At 31.4% G+C, this 17534-nt stretch overlaps 3 protein-coding genes and 1 long non-coding RNA gene across 5 annotated transcripts; 1 reads left to right on the forward strand and 3 right to left on the reverse strand.

The window, feature by feature from the left end:
• Nucleotides 1–3380: 3380 nt before the first annotated feature.
• LOC126925282 (uncharacterized) lies at nucleotides 3381–6686 on the reverse strand. Its single transcript, XR_007713857.1, has 3 exons — nucleotides 6569–6686; nucleotides 5315–6444; nucleotides 3381–5163 (listed from the first exon to the last, which is right to left on the reverse strand). It is a non-coding gene; the product is annotated as an uncharacterized LOC126925282 (long non-coding RNA).
• Nucleotides 6095–11282, forward strand: LOC126925257 (elongation of very long chain fatty acids protein 6). Its single transcript, XM_050740626.1, has 2 exons — nucleotides 6095–6420; nucleotides 6686–11282. Exons 1-2 carry the CDS (start codon nucleotides 6095–6097, stop codon nucleotides 7230–7232), a joined length of 873 nt encoding a protein of 290 aa, XP_050596583.1. The 3' UTR covers nucleotides 7233–11282.
• On the reverse strand, nucleotides 10073–14491 carry LOC126925259 (uncharacterized). 2 transcript variants are annotated; one of them, XM_050740628.1, is made up of 2 exons: nucleotides 14176–14491; nucleotides 10073–13657 (listed from the first exon to the last, which is right to left on the reverse strand). In XM_050740628.1, exons 1-2 carry the CDS (start codon nucleotides 14312–14314, stop codon nucleotides 12969–12971), a joined length of 828 nt encoding a protein of 275 aa, XP_050596585.1. In that variant the 5' UTR covers nucleotides 14315–14491; the 3' UTR covers nucleotides 10073–12968. The 2 variants fall into 2 exon arrangements, with proteins under 2 accessions (XP_050596585.1, XP_050596586.1); XM_050740629.1 differs by having other exon boundaries at nucleotides 10073–13922; nucleotides 14176–14324.
• Nucleotides 14492–15616: 1125 nt separating this feature from the next.
• Nucleotides 15617–17265, reverse strand: LOC126925272 (transmembrane protein 242). Its single transcript, XM_050740646.1, has 2 exons — nucleotides 16820–17265; nucleotides 15617–16472 (listed from the first exon to the last, which is right to left on the reverse strand). The coding sequence occupies exons 1-2, from the start codon at nucleotides 16860–16862 to the stop codon at nucleotides 16096–16098; spliced, it is 420 nt and encodes a 139-aa protein (XP_050596603.1). The 5' UTR covers nucleotides 16863–17265; the 3' UTR covers nucleotides 15617–16095.
• Nucleotides 17266–17534: the final 269 nt, after the last annotated feature.

A 17534-nucleotide genomic window follows, 5' to 3' on the forward strand; every position in this document is an offset into this window, starting at 1 on the left:
ATAAGCGAGCTGCGTAAGAAAATGAAAATGAACTACGTGTCACGATGTAGGTCATCGTTCAAAATGAATATTTTCTCTAGAGGTGGATAAAATTTTGAATGGGAAATGCGAGAAAAGTGTGTCTGGATGTTTGAAGACTGTTAGCGCAGTGAAAAAGAGAAAGGAAGCAGAGAGTGATTAGGAAAAGTGGGTCGTGGTGTGAAATATTAAATGAGGTATACCACGGAATAAATTAAGATAATAATTGTAAATGAGCCTTTAAGCACATAGTCTTTAACAATACATTTGTCTCATTTGTGAATTTGTATTACAATTTTTCAACTTTTATATCGACGATTATTATATCAACGGTCTTCAATATATATATATATATTTATGTACAGTTTGTAATTAAAGAGCCAGCGACAGTGATAGAATTATTTATCGCTTGAAATTTTATCGGCGCTATAGTGAGACTTGAGTTATTAATCAGTTTTCGGCCGGAACATTTCACATTTGAATATAAAAAATGTAAAAGGTAGCTGGTTTCGAATACTAAGATAAGATTATCTTGACAGTTTTAGCACATGTATAGGATCTTCCTTCGAAAAATAAAATTTACATCTTTTATCGGCGCTATAGTGACACTTGTGTTATTAATCAGTTTTCGGTCGGAACATTTCACATTTGAATATAAAAAATGTAAAAGGTAGCTGGTTTCGAATACTAAGATAAGATTATCTTGACAGTTTTAGCACATGTATAGGATCTTCCTTCGAAAAATAAAATTTACATCTTTTATCGGCGCTATAGTGACACTTGTGTTATTAATCAGTTTTCGGTCGGAACATTTCACATTTGAATATAAAAAATGTAAAAGGTAGCTGGTTTCGAATACTAAGATAAGATTATCTTGACAGTTTTAGCACATGTATAGGATCTTCCTTCGAAAAATAAAATTTACATCTTACAGAATTGCGATTAACATCAAATCAAAGTTAAAGATTTAATATCCTGTCACTTTTAGATGACTTTAAATTTAGGAAATCATTCTAATGATTTTCTGCATATACAAATTACTACCTATACTCTGAAAGATATATACAATACATATTCTTATTTTCCAATGAAGTGTTTTTTTTCTTTTTTTTTTTTTTTTAAATCAGATTTTCCATTTTATTTTCGTAGAGTATCAAGTTCTTCCACTTCGAAAATGAGTTCTAAAAAATATTATTTGATATTACCTATCGGTGTAAATTAATGATTTCCCCCTTGGTATGATAAAACTAGAGTATATTCACCGAGGGGAAAACCTACTAGATATTAGACTCATAAATTTGTTTAAAATCTCCCACGTACTGTCAATTTGCTGTTCAGAACCTACATTGTATCTATTATATCTACATATAATTATACATATATATACGTAACATATACGTATACGTAAATAAATGAAAGATTACATATGATTTATTTTTATATAATTTTGTGCAAAGATTAATTACGAAACTTTAGTTATTTTATTTGCTTGTTAGTTACTTTAACTAAGCTCAAAAAAAGCTACTCATAAGAAAAAGCGAATATTAACAAGTTACCACTTTAATAACATAATATCTATATCGAATATGATACACCGGACGCCAGCCATTCTAAGCCCCACGTTTCGTAAATAATTCCACTCGATTCCTGAACGTTTTATTTGTCATTCCTAAGAGTATTATAACACGCTACACAAATAACTTACAGCGTACTACAAAAAATATTCTTTTAATACATGTATAATATTTAGTCGTGTTGATGTATAAAATGTATAACATTCTTTTAATTTAAAAGTCAAAACTTACTTTTAATAGGTAAAAATTAAGCATTTTTAGAATTGTATAAACTATAACATATTAAAAAAGAAACAGTGAATTTATAACAAAATGCAAGATATATTTGTCAATATTACCATTATATATAAAACATTTTTCCGCATTTTCAATAATTAAAGAAATAATACAGCTGTATTATCAGAATTCATTGATAATCTCAGCCAAATCGTCGACAAAAAATAGGTACTATATCTGCAATATATCCTTACACGTATTATTTTTACAAAGAAATATGTATTTCAATACATTTTTTTAATACATGATGTGTACATAATTTATGATGATGCATCCTATGAGCACATTATTAGAAATAGTTAAAAATGATCTTTTAACCCCGGGCTCTTGTTTAAAGAGCTTAGTGATGCATCTCTTTATCGTTATTTATTATTGAAGAAAGCAAAAGAAGCAGATATTCTAATTTCTAATCGAGTTGAAAGCTAATTTCCTTTAAATTTCTTGAGAAGTGAGTTTACAACGATTATTCCCGCCACTACTCTTTTATTGTAGAAAGCAAAAGAAGCAAGAATTCTGGGTTCTAAGTTAACTACGTATTGTTTGAAAATCGCATTAGTGCAGATAATACCAATACTCTAATGCAATATTTTCGCGCTGGTAAATATAGAGGAATAGTCATTCAAGCCATATGATAATAATAAAGAAAATAGGAAAGATTTCTTAAATGCTAAGACTGGTGCCTCCTACGAGACATCTGGCGACTTTTAGTTGAACTTTCGAAGACTAGTGTGCCCGCGCTTTGATATGCACTGCCGATCATAAGTATTTCAATACTTCTAAATCATTATAAATACCATTTATTGTAGCTTAAAAATACATAGAAAATTTCTTCATAATAATAACATTTAATTTTACGACAGATTTTTAACAAAAAATTATCTTATTTCGTTTGCGTTCTACAAAATTTTGAGATAATTATAAGAAGCTTTATAACGCTGATAATAATTATACTAAAATATATTGAACGATAGAAACAGAAATCTATATAGACACTGTGTAACGCCACTACCCGTCCAGAATGGTACAAATGCTTTTAAAATATTAAGGAAATGTTAATACATTACAAAAAACGACAAATAACAAATTTAATAACACTACTCTAAATAAATATAATAATCTCACGAACATTGCAATTCAATAGAGGTCATTGTACAGCGGTATGCTTAATACACGTCATTATGGATTATTTTACATATTAAACGAGTACCACGTATAATATTGATCTTTAACCTAATAATCGAACTGTTCTTTAATTAAAAGCTTTTACAATCGTGAAATTAAAAGATAATAAATGCAAACCAATTTTAAGTACCGATTGTGATTTTTCCAAATATATATAAGCATGACATAATTCATTATAAGAATTATATCATATGTGCGTATATATAAATCGAATATATCATACGTAAGTATATCGAACTTTAATCTCAAGGGAAGAGCTACAATCTTCGAATTGTGAAGGATTTGTCTTATCGAATTTTTCGAGGAACAGGGAGAAGAGACATATTCAAATTTTAGAAGTGAATTATTTACTATAGATCATAATCAAACAAATAGTCAATTAGTTTGACTTCTAAAAAGAGATGTATCAAATGTAATGTAATTTATTATTATTATAACTTTTAGTTTCCACGATACTTATACATAAGGAGCTGATTTATTTCTTTTAGCCAGAAATTATAATTCATTCGAGTGATTATTTGACGTTGAAAAGGAATACTCGAATATGTAAATAAAGTAATATTTGATAATGTACATTAATATATATGTATGCATATTCACTCGCTACTTGGACTTTCAAGAGTTATAACTCATACAACATACTTCTCTTTTTGCGTTTTACCAGTTTACCAATAGTATACTATTGCGTGATAAAACACGTACTTGACAAATTTTCATTTGTCACTCACAGGGGGTGCAAATTTTACATTTTATATTTTTTTATTTGTATGATGTATAGATAACATGAAAAAGGAAATAGTCCAGGATATTTTAATTTTACTGTGATAAATTTATCACATAAATTTATTAAATTGATATAATTTTCTAAAATGCGAAATATTATATAATAAGAGGATTTATAAATTGGACTATTTAGATTAGAATTAGAGAGTTAGATAATTGATTGATATAACAAATATTAAACTTTAACATTGAAACCAATTCTAAACCACTGAAATTGATGAATAGTAATACATATATAATAAAATATATTGTGCATGGTTATTACTGCAAATTTAATATTTGCAATGTAATTGTATAGATTCTATGTAATAAGAATTACATACAATCGGTCACAGAAATCTACATACAAATAAATTATAAAACAAATATTCCACCAATTTCGTAATTGACACTATACTTGATCAATCATTAATAAGCTGAGGATTATTTAATTTATGGCAGTATGCATAAATAAATATGCAAAGTGTTTACGTTATCAACTTAGCGCTTCTCTCATAGGTGATAAATTAGCGACAAATGTAGCGAGTAATTATTACTACGAGCTCGTATAATAAATGGGTTATGACTATAAATAGGAAAGTAATGATATTTCTTTGATATAATGTTGGTTTTTACTATGCTTTCGAGCTAGTGTTATTCTTGTCCTTATTACTACGTAGTAATTAGTATCACATTTTCCTAAACGATGGTATGCTATTTCTATGCAAATTGCTTTAATCTTCACTCCACTCTGTACAAACTAGCGAAATTTGTTTACATACTTTCCCTTTCGTTTTCATAATTTGCCTGCTGTTTTTATTTGCATATATTTTCTATTTCTATGTTCGCTATAAATTGGACAGTCCCCTTAGCATATTCCATTAATTCCGGTTTTTACTTCTCACATATTTCACACATTTTATTACCTATGTATAATGTTACTTCGCCATAAAATGTCTATATTCAACGATTCAAATTTAGACATCAATACCTCCGTGAAACGCGATAATTCTTCAATTAATCATCAATAGTATTTTTGTATTGCTTTTGAAAACTTTTATAAACTTTGTACCCTAATCTTATCTAGACGCTTATCAAATAATTATTCAGCTATATCATTAATAGAGTAATATATCTTATCAGACTCGAAGTACGTGCTGTACAACCAAAATTTATTCTGTTGTGAAAACTGATCCATGGGTATTTGATTGAAACTTCGCAAAATATTCTCTTGCGATCGACTTACTTACTAAGAATGGAAAGATGACCTTGAGAATGTCTTCGCAGCTCTCACGGTCTTCGACCAAATATTTATTTCATCTTAGCCTTATCTCAACCAAACCAAAATGCACTGGAAAATGTATATACGATCCTTAAGTACTGCGAATAACTTCTTTAAGAAAACAGGAAAAAGAGAAAAAAAAAAAACGCTTTGTCTTGCAACATCATCGTGAACCTAGCACGTGTTCTCAACAAGCGATTGCATAAGGGTTTCGACTTACGTAGAATAAGCTCCTGCCTGGTTGTATCACCTATTCTGGAACACTCTACATGTATATTTAACTAACAAACATGTGCCGATATCGATGTGTCGTCTAATTAATGAAGAAGCGGGATAATTCTTGTTGATATGGCATGTAATAATAGTAATAACTATTGTTACGCACAGATATGCTGTACTATTCACTATATAGAAAATTATACATAACAATTCATAGTTCCTTCTCATGCTCATGCCACATTGTGGATTTATGCTTTTATTCATTTATATGTTTAGGCGTTTATCTTTATCAGCCCTTTTGTTTGCTGGCAAATACTCTTTGTCAACTCCTTTATTCGGTAACAAATACTCTCTCACGCAATTGCTCTTTTGTTTGAAAATAAATATTACTAAACGAAGGAAAAGAGAGATTCAAAAGACTCAGAATCGTCAGTTGGTGGCAGTTCTCAATCATCGTAGCGAAGGCGGAATGAAAAAATCGGGGGAGTAGCCGATATTTCTTCGTATTCGTTGTAGCATCTTTGTACAGTTTATTACAATATTTTGATTTGAGTCATGAAACTTGTTCGTTCTGACGTGGTTCGTTGTAGCATACCTTACTGTAGCGTATTTATAATTTATCGTTTGCAAAATTTTTAATTTTTATTTTAATTTTCTAGATTAAAAAAATATCTTAAAGATTGTTTTCTTCTCTGTTCCAGTCAATAGGCGACGGAGGCAAGAGGAAGTGTAATTTCTTTAACTCTTCTGCGGCCAGCGGATAGAAAAAAGATACTTCAAGATGAATAAAGTGGATTATATGGAGGTCACTGTACCTAATTATTCATATGTCTTCAACTTCGAAGAGACATTCATTCATATGGATACTAAGATATGGATGACAAAGAATTGGACAAACTGTTTTTACTATTGTGGCATTTACATGATCCTAATTTTTGGAGGACAGCATTACATGTCGAATAGACCAAAGTTTGAACTGAGAGGCATACTTGCACTATGGAACACACTGCTTGCAACGTTCTCTATTATTGGATTTACTAGAACAGCACCAGAGTTGATTCATGTGTTAAGGCATTATGGGTTTTACCATAGTGTTTGCATACCTAGGTGATTTCACTTCTGTATCTTTTTCTGTAAAATATTCATAATAGTTTGAATATATAAATATTCATAATAGTATCTATAAGTTAGATATTATCATGGAACCATTTCTTATATTTGATATTTAAAGCTGTTGATATTTTAAAAGTCTTACTCAAGCGTAGAATTCAATGCTTGTATGTACTGCGATCTCGATACCCCCGACATACGAATATTTGAAAAATTTTAAAGCCGGACAGTTTGATCTAATGCTTGCATATTTTCTTTCCAGCTTCATTGAACAAGACTGTGTGTCTGGTTTCTGGACGTGGATGTTTGTCTTGTCGAAGCTTCCAGAACTTGGTGACACAATCTTCATTGTGCTACGGAAACAGCCACTAATCTTTTTACATTGGTATCATCATATAACTGTTCTTCTCTACTCGTGGTTCTCATACTCGGAATACACAGCATCAGCCAGGTGGTTTGTCGTAATGAATTACTTTGTTCACTCCATAATGTACACATATTACGCTTTGAAAGCAATGCGATATAGACCACCAAAGGGGATCGCCATGCTGATCACTACGCTACAATTAGCACAAATGGTTATTGGTTGCCTTATAAATATTTCGGCTCACCAGTACCTGGAAAGTGGCCAAATCGATTGCCACATTACGCGTGTCAACGTCAAACTTAGTCTGCTCATGTACTTCAGCTATTTCGTACTCTTCGCTAAATTTTTCCAGAAGAGTTATCTATCTAAATCTAATAACAAAGTAGGGAAGAAGGTTTACACTAATGGAACAGTGGAGTATGACAAGCTCAAGGTTAATTAAAGCACACTACAATTTTTGAATACTTTTTCTATAGACCCTTTCCAGGAACATTCCTTGAAAACGCTTTTCAATAAGATTTCTTTCAAAGGCGTTGTGGAAATGCATTTCAAGAAATGGCCCTTGAAAATTTTTTTTAGGAGTCTTTGTTAATTCAAAGTCGTAAAAACTGGTTGCAGTAGGGTGAAAGTGGTGAGAGAGATAGAGTGGAAATTACTTGAAGATATAGCACATTGAATTTTACAATAATATTAAATGTTGCACATTGAATTTAGTAATAAATTTCATGATAACTTGCTTAACGCGTGAGACGCGTTAAACACGTTATTATAGAATTAATGAAAGAAGAAGGAGCTTCTCCTTACAGACGTCTTGAAACTTTCATTTGTCTAGGAACGATTTCAAAATAAATTTCTTGGTAAACTTTTTTCTTTACGCTTCTTTATGAAGTTAGCACAAAATTTGGTAGAACGAGGATGGAGACATAATATTTAAAAACATAGTAGGAATGTATCATTTAATATTGAACTATTTAATAATGAAGAAAGAATATTAGATTTTAACGAAATTCGTCAGCAAACAATTGATATATTCTTATTACATTTAATATGTTTGACATATTTATTGTTATGGAAATGTATAAATATGTTGAGATATTATAAAGAATATATAATGATCTGCATACGTAAAGTATGGATAATATTAAAAAATATATATCGTGATCGATATATATTTCGATCTTTCGTAAGAACATCCGACATCTTTTTCCACGTTGCTCGAAAAGAAAAGAAAGCAAACATAAAGAATTGTTCCCAAGTCCTGTTCTACCGGAATAACGATAAAAAAAAAAAAAAACGAATTACTTTTGAAGAAGTCAGAAAGTATAGAGAAAGAAAACCAGAAAAGAAATTTCATTAGGCCTACCTCCAAAACGAGCTAAGATATTCTTCGTAGAAAATAGTAAAACAAGACGATAGGTAATAATCGAAGACCGAAATCGCAATCCCAATTGATGACCATTTAAGAAATGAAAGAAAATAATAAAAGAAAGAAGAGGATTTATAATTACTATTTTCTATCGTGACTATTTTGTGCTGCTAGGAATAATAAAACGGGCAGCTTGCCGACGTCTTTTTACTTTCAAAGTGCAATCAGTCTTATAGAGAGTGTTTACTTTTTTCATTTAGAAATATTTATATCGCATAATTTATTTTATATGAAACTTTTGTACAAATTGTTATTTATATATATATTGATTTATTTAAATCATTGCTAATAAAAACACTTTTGGCATGTCATAACGAACACAACTAGAATTTTTATTCAAGTCATTGGGTGTGATAAATCTTCAAATTATAAATTTAATCAAAAGAAGAAAAGCAATAGTAATGGATTCTCTTTCACATAATTTTGTATCATTAACCGTCGTGGTACGGACAACATGAGCCAATAACTAGGATTAATTGTAAAGTCAATCCACTCAAAGATGTCAAGAATTTTTATTATGTATCAAGTATGTGGTACATGGTATTGTTACGAAAAATATTAAGAGTGTAAGAGTAAGCAATATACCTAGCCACCACTGAACTTTTTCGTTAATTCTTATAAAAGGGATGATTTTTGATTTTATGTATACAATTGTTTATGTCATAGACGAGTCAATAATCTGTAAGCAAGAATTGAATGGATACTTTCTGCAGGAATGGCTGTTCTTTGAAAGATGAATTGTTGTCCGATTCTAGTCGCATAGTCAAGACGAGAGCATTTTTTAGCTGGAATGGAAATTAAATTAACGAATTCAATTTTCAAAACGATTATTCACGCCGCTGATCGACGCGCACTTTCATATTTGACATTTTTTAAACGCTTTCCTTTTCCACATTTTGTATGATACTTGATTGGATGCAACGTTTTCTTCTTTTTGTGATTTATTACATTCTTTTTAATTCCTCAAAAATCGCACAAATATTGCCAATGAAAAATTCGAAACCCTTACTTCGACTGAAGTATACACTAATTTAATGCAGAGACTTTAATTTAAAAATAAGCGTTTAGCTTGTACGAAGCGGTAATAATTATCCCAGTTTGTATATGTTCCTTTTCTAATTGTTTACTTATTCGGTTGAGAATGTCGGAAGGGAAAACCCAGGCCAACGAATAATATTTGATTTAATAGTAAATGTTGCCAAAGCGTTCTTACGTTCGATTCGAATTTGCTTATTTATTTAACAGGATAATATTAAAACGACGACAATGGTACTCGTCGAAAGGTGCGTGTTTCATTTGGTGAATAAAAAGAATTTCATTATTCGCGTTAGGTATTTAGATGCGTAAGTTATATTGTAAACATGATTACACGTGACGCAAGGTGAATAAAGACAAATACGCAAACTAATTTATAAAAAATATTTGCAATGATTAAGAATTTTAATCAAGCATAAAAATATATGTTGTAAACATATATAAAACATACGTATGATTAGATCCCATGTAAATTTTACATGCATGAAATATATTTTATTAACTACGCAATGTTATTTTCATGTATAGAAAAGAAATTAACAAAGTTTAGGTTAATATTATATATTTAAAGAATTTGTTACGCGATTGTTGAGTATTACAAAATATCGTTGAACAAAATTATTGCAAATACTTGCGTTGAAGAAATTTTTCTAGATATCGATCAAGCAGATGATCACTGTTCTTTTGTGTCGATGCTGTAATCATAATCGATTGATTATTAATTAAGATATTAGTTATTTGAGTGTTGCTTTTATTCACTGATGGCGCTGCGATCGGGTTAACTCTAGAGTTGACTTTTCCATAGATTTTTCATAGGGGAATTATAGAGAGAAGCAAAATAACGAAAGCCTCAAATATTTATACAGGTAATATTAAAATTAAGCATTACATTTACTACGTCGCAGGAAAACACTTGTAATTGCTCTATATCGCCGTTGATTGGCGGTAATCGCGTGTAACATTTCAGCGAAATTTTTTTAAACAGAATCGAAAAGAAATAGTTTTTTAGATCGTCCAGAGCTAAATACACAGAGAAGTGTAAAGATAGATTCGACGACCGACTAATTAAGTAAACAGACGAACTTCAGCTTTGAAATTTGAAACAAAAGTAAGATGATGCTTACGATTGAAACAAGTGAATGCAAGCGGAATGAAATCAAAACTTTAGAAGAAGTTCGACGTCAACAACGAAGTACGAAATGCAGAGAAACAAAAAGAGAATTCTGCATGCTTTGATATCTGTTTAAACGAATTCTAGAACCTTCAACTTCTCTCGTTAAGTTATAATTGAGGAATAAGGGGGAAGAAACAAGGAATGTCACAAAATAGCTTCTTTGAGAAAATGAAGTTTCCATATTTTAGCCAAATAGAAGGGGAACAATATTCGGTCAATTTAACTGTATTATTCGTAAAATAAAGTATACGCCTTAATTAGACGTCATAAAGGAGAATGATTAGTAAACTATTAATTATTTTTATTTGTCTTTCGCTCCAATATCTACAGACATTATTCCCTGTTTTCAACGAATATATAAAATCTTTAACGTTATCTTATGGAGAGATTTTGAACGTTGCAAGCATTATGATTTGTTAGTACTGCAGTCCGAGTTCTCACACACAAAGTATGTTACAAAATGTAAAATCACGAGAGATGAACATTCCTTGTTTTTCCTCTTCCTATTTAATGAGACCAATGGAAGATCAGTAAATCCATAGGAACAATCTAGGGAGAAAAATATTTTTTGACTCGATTCGATGTCCTTCTAATGATATAATTTAATGCGCAATGAGAAATAAAAACTGAAGTAACTCATTGAAGAAAAGAGGACGAAAGAGAGAAAAAGTTGTATGTGTGTATGTGAGAAAGGAATAAAACTAGCGTGATGCGAAAAAAAATATCATTGTATGATTTCTTTTTTTCTAAATTGATGTTCGTATAATTTTATTTGTTATTATATATGCTTTTTCTTTACTATACATAAATATTGTATATGAATAATAATAATAATTTATGATGGAAGGTGTGGAAAAGATGTTTATTTTTTAATTGTTGGATATTAAATTGAATTTTCTGATTCAATTTCTTGTCACTACACCAAACTTAATATACTTGGACCTGATCAATTACTATATAAGTGTTATAGACAAAGATACTTTGAAAGTTAACCAGTCGCAAATATGTAGTATTCGACGACCGGTGGTATATAGACCTTGTCGTACGACTCACCAATGTCGGTCCGATGGAATTCGAACTGGTTTGTTTCTTATCGCATCGCACGCACGGCGTTTGAAATTTTATTCACGCGCGCGAGGGAGGAAAATACATTTGATACATATTCGGCAGCGTACTATCGGGTTATGTGGTTGTATGGTTCAGCTGTCTGAGATGATGTGCGACAAAACCCACTAAAACCCTTGGCCACCTTTGCAGCACGGTATAAAATGTGCTACCTTGGGGAATGGATTCCACTTTGAACTAAACAAGTCCGTTTATTTGCATCGAACATTAATATTTGTCCTTCCTCTATTATTTCAGGTTTGTATCACACTGTTGTTACTTATTTTAGAAGCGCGTGCTTACGGTTCTTCATCTTCTCCTTTAACTAATTTGAATTTCCTTTTCTTACCACTCTCGATCTTTCATTATAATTATTATAGTCGTCTTGAAACGATCTCAAGAATGACTAAATTTACATACTTGTTCAAGAAAAATTGGCCAGACTTCATTTAGAATAGCACAAAATAAAATGTTCTAGTTTATCCAGCCTTTGTCCACAATTCCGGTTCGTCTCACTTTACCTGACGTCCCAACTCTTTTCCCGAACGAATCGAATATTCCGTGTCCTGTCAGAAGCAGTAGTAACCAATTTCTTACTTTATTTTTTCTAAAGAAGTATGCGACCTTGATAAACCTTCTTGTCCAGTTGTCTCGCTTGTACTGCATTTCGTTTCTATTGCCATTCATCTTCGACTTCGTTGTCAATTCTATTCCTAATTTCAGACAGGTTCGTTTCTTGATCTTCTGCTTCAGTATAGAAGAACCATGCCGATGTGCGTTTCTAAATTTTTTCGTAAGCTCGTCTTGCTTCTTTCTTATTTTCGCCTTAATATAAATGGGAATCGGTATCGGTAAAACCGAGACCATACGACCATTGGAACGACATCTGTTGCGTGATGCCCGTTGTAGAAATATGTACATATTATCGTATATCGAAAAGACGCATGTTCCTAGTGAGAGGGCTTCAATATTTCTACAACGGATGTCATACAGCGGACCTCGTTTCAACGCTCGTATGGCCTCCGCCAAAGTACGTATAAACGTCGTTCGGGCCTAGCAACCGTTTTATATCATGCTCTAAACATTAATCAGATCCCGAATACTCGAGAGCGCGATTAGTATATATAATCGTGTTCGAGAGGATCGCATAACAAAGCCGTAGATTGGGGTGTCGCATTCCAAAAACGGTAAAAAGAGTTGAAATCCTTTGTTTATCCCTTATTTTTCATCTTATTCAGTTATATGTTCGTGATCTTGTTGATACAGAATAATCAACAAAGTTTGTGTGGTTTTAACTGTGCTTATAAATAAGTTATTGGGTAATATACAGGACAAAACTGAATACATATTTAAAATCGTATAAAATTTAATAGAATTATAAAATATTTCTTTATGTTATTTCATAACTAATTATACACATTGTAATACTATTATACATATTACAGTGCCAAAGGATCGCCGGTAGATGTCCCAGCCTGCGAATCACTTGATAAACTCGAATTTTCATGAATTAACTCCTTAATTAACAAACTTTGAATTTTATTCCTAATTATTAATTTTCGAATAGGATCTAATCGTCTGAGGGACGGTACCAGCGACTTTGCAAAATGCATGTCTTCGTCATCTTGCTCGTGTCTCTCGCATAGGCCGTGTTCGACGAATGCCGGAAGTTTTTTCTTTTCCACCTCTAACATATCTCTTCCAAAGTCAGATAATGTCCTTTTTCTTCCTTTCGAATGGTGGTAGATTGGCGTATTATGGAGACGTGGAATTTCGAGGGATTCCTCAAATCTAGAGCTATGAGTATCGAAAGTCTCGAGATGACGCGGTGGCGTTATCCTTTCAGATGCTTCCGTTGTATCCGCAACTTCTTGTCCCAAATCTTCAGAGTTCGTGTCCGTTTCGGAGTTCAATGTATCCGCGCTGGGTACATTGTCGAAATTGCTCGTCAATTTTGTTAGCACCATAGTGTCTTTTAAAAAAAAGAGCATTTCGAAAAATACCCACTTCCCTTTATAATCGCTCACAGATATACTAGCAGACTCTCCAGAACGGAGCTTCTTCACTTTTTTCAGTTCTCTTTGGAACTGGTCCCTCAAATTTCGCCATTTCGACTTGGCTTCCACTTCTGAAATAAAATACCCTTTTGCCCATTTCAGACAAATTACCTCTTCGTTTGGAATATGACAAAGTGCTGTTTCAGCCATTGCTATTGAAATGTATCTTGCCATTTGGGCACAGCTTCTAGAGGCTTCTACAGACGAGTCGAATGAGTGGCGAGTGGCCAGAATCAGAAGTAACTACTCGTCTTTTTCCCGTCGCACTTCCGGAAGAAGTAGGGGAGAGCGCGATGTCCTCCGTCTTGCACGACCCGTCTGTATGAGCCTTTGAAGCTATAGGAACCAATGTTGACAGTGCGATTAATATTACACAGTATTAAACGATACTTCGAATTACAATGATATAAAGAGAAATTATTTGGGATTAAGTGAATTATCAAATTACGGAAGAACCATTGGTAGCAGCGTTCGGGATGAGAGAAAAATCGTCTACTTACATACTTTTTTAACGATATTATGTACATAAAGAAGGAAACATATTTTTTACATTTTCAAACTATCAGATAAGTACATTTAGACAACTTACTGTCTTTTTTTAATACTACTGCCACATTTTCCCATTCCTTGTCCACTAACACTCGGTTTTTGTAGTTTTCATCCCACCTATTCCATAAAACAGGCCTTTTTTGCACTTCAGAAATCAATAACTGTGCGAAAGTATGCATACTAGACGTCGTGCGTGCGATGCGACAAAGAACAAACTGGTCTGAATCGTCTGAATCTCATACAGCGCAATAGCGCAACCGACAAATACGACCACGATCGTGAATGCGACGTTGTCGCATTGCACGCGGCCGTAGAACGTGCTTCGTTTATGTATTACTACCGCGTTGGTTGATTATTCAGACGACAACAATATCTCACCGCTGTTAGATGTACGACATCAGTTAGTATGCGATTCAGTTAGTGCAGAGCTTCCAGTTATCGAAATTCAGTTGCATATGATTTATATTTTATATGTACATTAAAAGTCTGATATCTGATAAAGTTAACTGCAATATTAAGGTATTCGTAGCGCGACAATATCCCTCAAAAGTAAAGCACGCTGAAACTCGAGATCCCTGCGCTCCGCGCATGCTTGAGATTCTCCCTCCACGAATAAATTTCTTTGTTGTCTGTACTTTCTTCGTACGCATACCAATAGGTCATTTAAAAAGGGATAGTGCGGCAACTTTGGCGCAATTTCGTCGCAACTTAGGGTATAATAGATATATGGCATATTGGGCATTAAAAATACCGATATAATATACTTTTATACATACAAAACTTTCATTCGAAAACGCTGAAGTCCGAGTTGAATTTTTCTTTAATAAAGATTTTTCTAGCCATTTTACATAACATACTAGCCTTTCAACGACTTCGTAGGAACTATTTTTCCGCGATTGATCAAAAAGTCATTTTTGCAGTGGCTTCTTGTGAGGATTATGTGTTAAAACTATCAATTTTAAAAGTCATTCTATTACCCATAAAAGAACAGCAAAATTTATGTTGCCTCCTGTAATCTGACTACATACCATTATCTTTGTATCATAATCATGACCTAGCCAATCTTCATTTAGGCAATGTCTATATTAGCAATAATCTTGCAATAAGGCTATAATCTTGTTTTTTTCGTGCATAAATAAATGATTTTATAAAATTTGAAGTAACTGTTTTGATAAAATAATGTTCAATTCTTCCATTAATCCAAAGTGAGATCGAAAGGGTTAATAAAATATTTGTAAATATTCGGGATATATCAAGAATCAAAGGTTTTAAAACGCGTGATTTAAAAATTTCATGAGAGAACTTCGTGTTATTTCGTTTAAGATTACTTATGGTCATTTTTTGACCTTACGAAATTATGGTACACAAAAACGATGTTATCATATATCTAATCAGTGTGAAAAATTAATTGTATATCATTTTATTAATCTAAACAAAACTTATTATTTAAAATAAAATTGCACATTTTATAAATGAATGAATACGGAATTAAAAGACATTTATTTTACACACAGATATACTAACATAGCTATTAAACATAATAGCTTACTTTTATGAACAAACATATGTTTAACTATTTGTCTTTTAGAAGAACCACAATTAAAATAATATTTTACATTCCTTGAATAAAATTTAATATGATCAATCTTTTAGGTTTGTATATTAATAATGTACAAATATATATATACACTATATATACACAAATACAAAATGAAATATTACATTATAAATATCAGTTATTATATGACAAACCAGCAGTATAAGATTCTTCGTTTATTTTATTGTACACATTTAAAACTATCCTTTTATGACTTAATGTCAAATAATTACTTTTGTGATTTTTAGTTTTTAGTATTTCTTAGATCTTTACAGACTTCAGATTAAAAATATTTCTTAGATCTGTAAAGCTGTAAAAAATACTTTAAATCTAGAGTCTTTTTGAGTTTATATATAAATAAGACTACTTTTCTTTACCCCATTCTTCAGAGACATATCTCAGTAAATCTGTAAGGTTTTCAAATTCAGTTCTACTCTGAGGAGGATCATTTTTTGGTATTTTTGGTAAAATATTTCCAACTTTTAATCGAAACTGTTCGGCAGTTGAAGCTCCAGAAAGCTTCCAAATACCATAAAAAAGTATACCACAACCACCAACTGCCCAAGCAGAACCCCATAATAAAGCTCTTGTAGCAAGTGCTGCACCAGACTCAGGAAGGCCTTTCCCTCCCATGAAACCAATATCAAAATTTTTACTGTCTTTTTTTTTAACTGATGCTAAAGCATTGAAAAATCCAGCCATAACAGATATACCTGCTACTCCAGCCAGGAACAATGTTTCTGAAACATAAATTGATAAAATTGGTAAAAATAAAACTAGGTTATGTATGATATTTCAAACTTTATCACATGGAAATGTAAAATTGTATAAATTTGAAATTCATCTATGTTTGAATTTATTACCAGCGAACTAAACATAAATTTATTCTATACTATTTCCTTAAATTGTAAAGGGTTAATATAAGTTTTGTACTTTTCATATATATCTAATAACCTTAAAATAATATAAAATGAAACAATACAAAAAAATAATACTTTTAAATTGTATTTAAATGTGGATTACGAGTCACTTTAACTAAAGAAGTATTAATATTTGAATTATCAACAATCTAAATTTAAATACATACCATATAATTTATCTTCCTTCTTCTTTGGTACTGCCTCTGACATGATTATTTTTATATCACTTTCTATTTATTGTTGTAATATATCATAATATTGAAATAGTAGAATTAAAAAGGTTTTTCACAAAATTTCGAAGGAAACACAAATAAAACAAGATGCAGAACCGGCACAAAGTTGTTTCTTTACCGGTTACTGTATAAATTATAACTTTTAATAGACATAAATATATTTCGCATTAAATAAATGTATTGCTATTGCATAAAATGCAAAATATACAAATGAAAATTTAGAATTTAAAGAATTAATTAAGTTTAATTTTATCTAAAAGGTCTAGCTAGTTCCTTGGAGCGCTTTGCACTAACAGCACGTAATTGGTGGTTTATAGTTTATGGAGTGAACGATTTTTAAAACTTGCTTATAACTAAAAATCAGGAAGAATGTTTAGATAAAACTAATCTTAAATAATTCTTTACGTTTTAAACTTAAGGCCTTAGAAGACAAAAAGTTTTGCCTAGGAGCCAAAAAAATTTGGATCGTTTCATTTTGCCACCTGTCGATTGAACATAAATATTACATACATATACACATTTCAGACGCAAATATTTCAATACAATATCAATTTAAATTTATATTATTTGAAACTAATCCTCTATTTCTATATGATTATTCAATATCGCAATGTCACTTATTGGTAGCATGTGAAATTGCATTAAGATT

This window comes from Bombus affinis, chromosome 16, assembly GCF_024516045.1.
Source record: "Bombus affinis isolate iyBomAffi1 chromosome 16, iyBomAffi1.2, whole genome shotgun sequence".
NCBI classification, from domain to species: domain Eukaryota; kingdom Metazoa; phylum Arthropoda; class Insecta; order Hymenoptera; family Apidae; genus Bombus; species Bombus affinis.

Excerpts from the sequence above, each read along its gene's own strand:
- LOC126925257 (XM_050740626.1), top strand. The coding sequence starts at position 6,095 with ATGAATAAAGTGGATTATATGGAGGTCACTGTACCTAATTATTCATAT. Across the intron at positions 6,421-6,685 it reads CATAGTGTTTGCATACCTAG|CTTCATTGAACAAGACTGTG; the intron begins GTGATTTCACTT and ends TTTTCTTTCCAG.
- LOC126925272 (XM_050740646.1), bottom strand. The coding sequence starts at position 16,862 with ATGTCAGAGGCAGTACCAAAGAAGAAGGAAGATAAATTATATG. Across the intron at positions 16,473-16,819 it reads GAAGGAAGATAAATTATATG|AAACATTGTTCCTGGCTGGA; the intron begins GTATGTATTTAA and ends TTTATGTTTCAG.
- LOC126925259 (XM_050740628.1), bottom strand. The coding sequence starts at position 14,314 with ATGCATACTTTCGCACAGTTATTGATTTCTGAAGTGCAAAAAAGGCCT. Across the intron at positions 13,658-14,175 it reads AGTAGTATTAAAAAAAGACA|AAGTGGAAGCCAAGTCGAAA; the intron begins GTAAGTTGTCTA and ends ATTTTATTTCAG.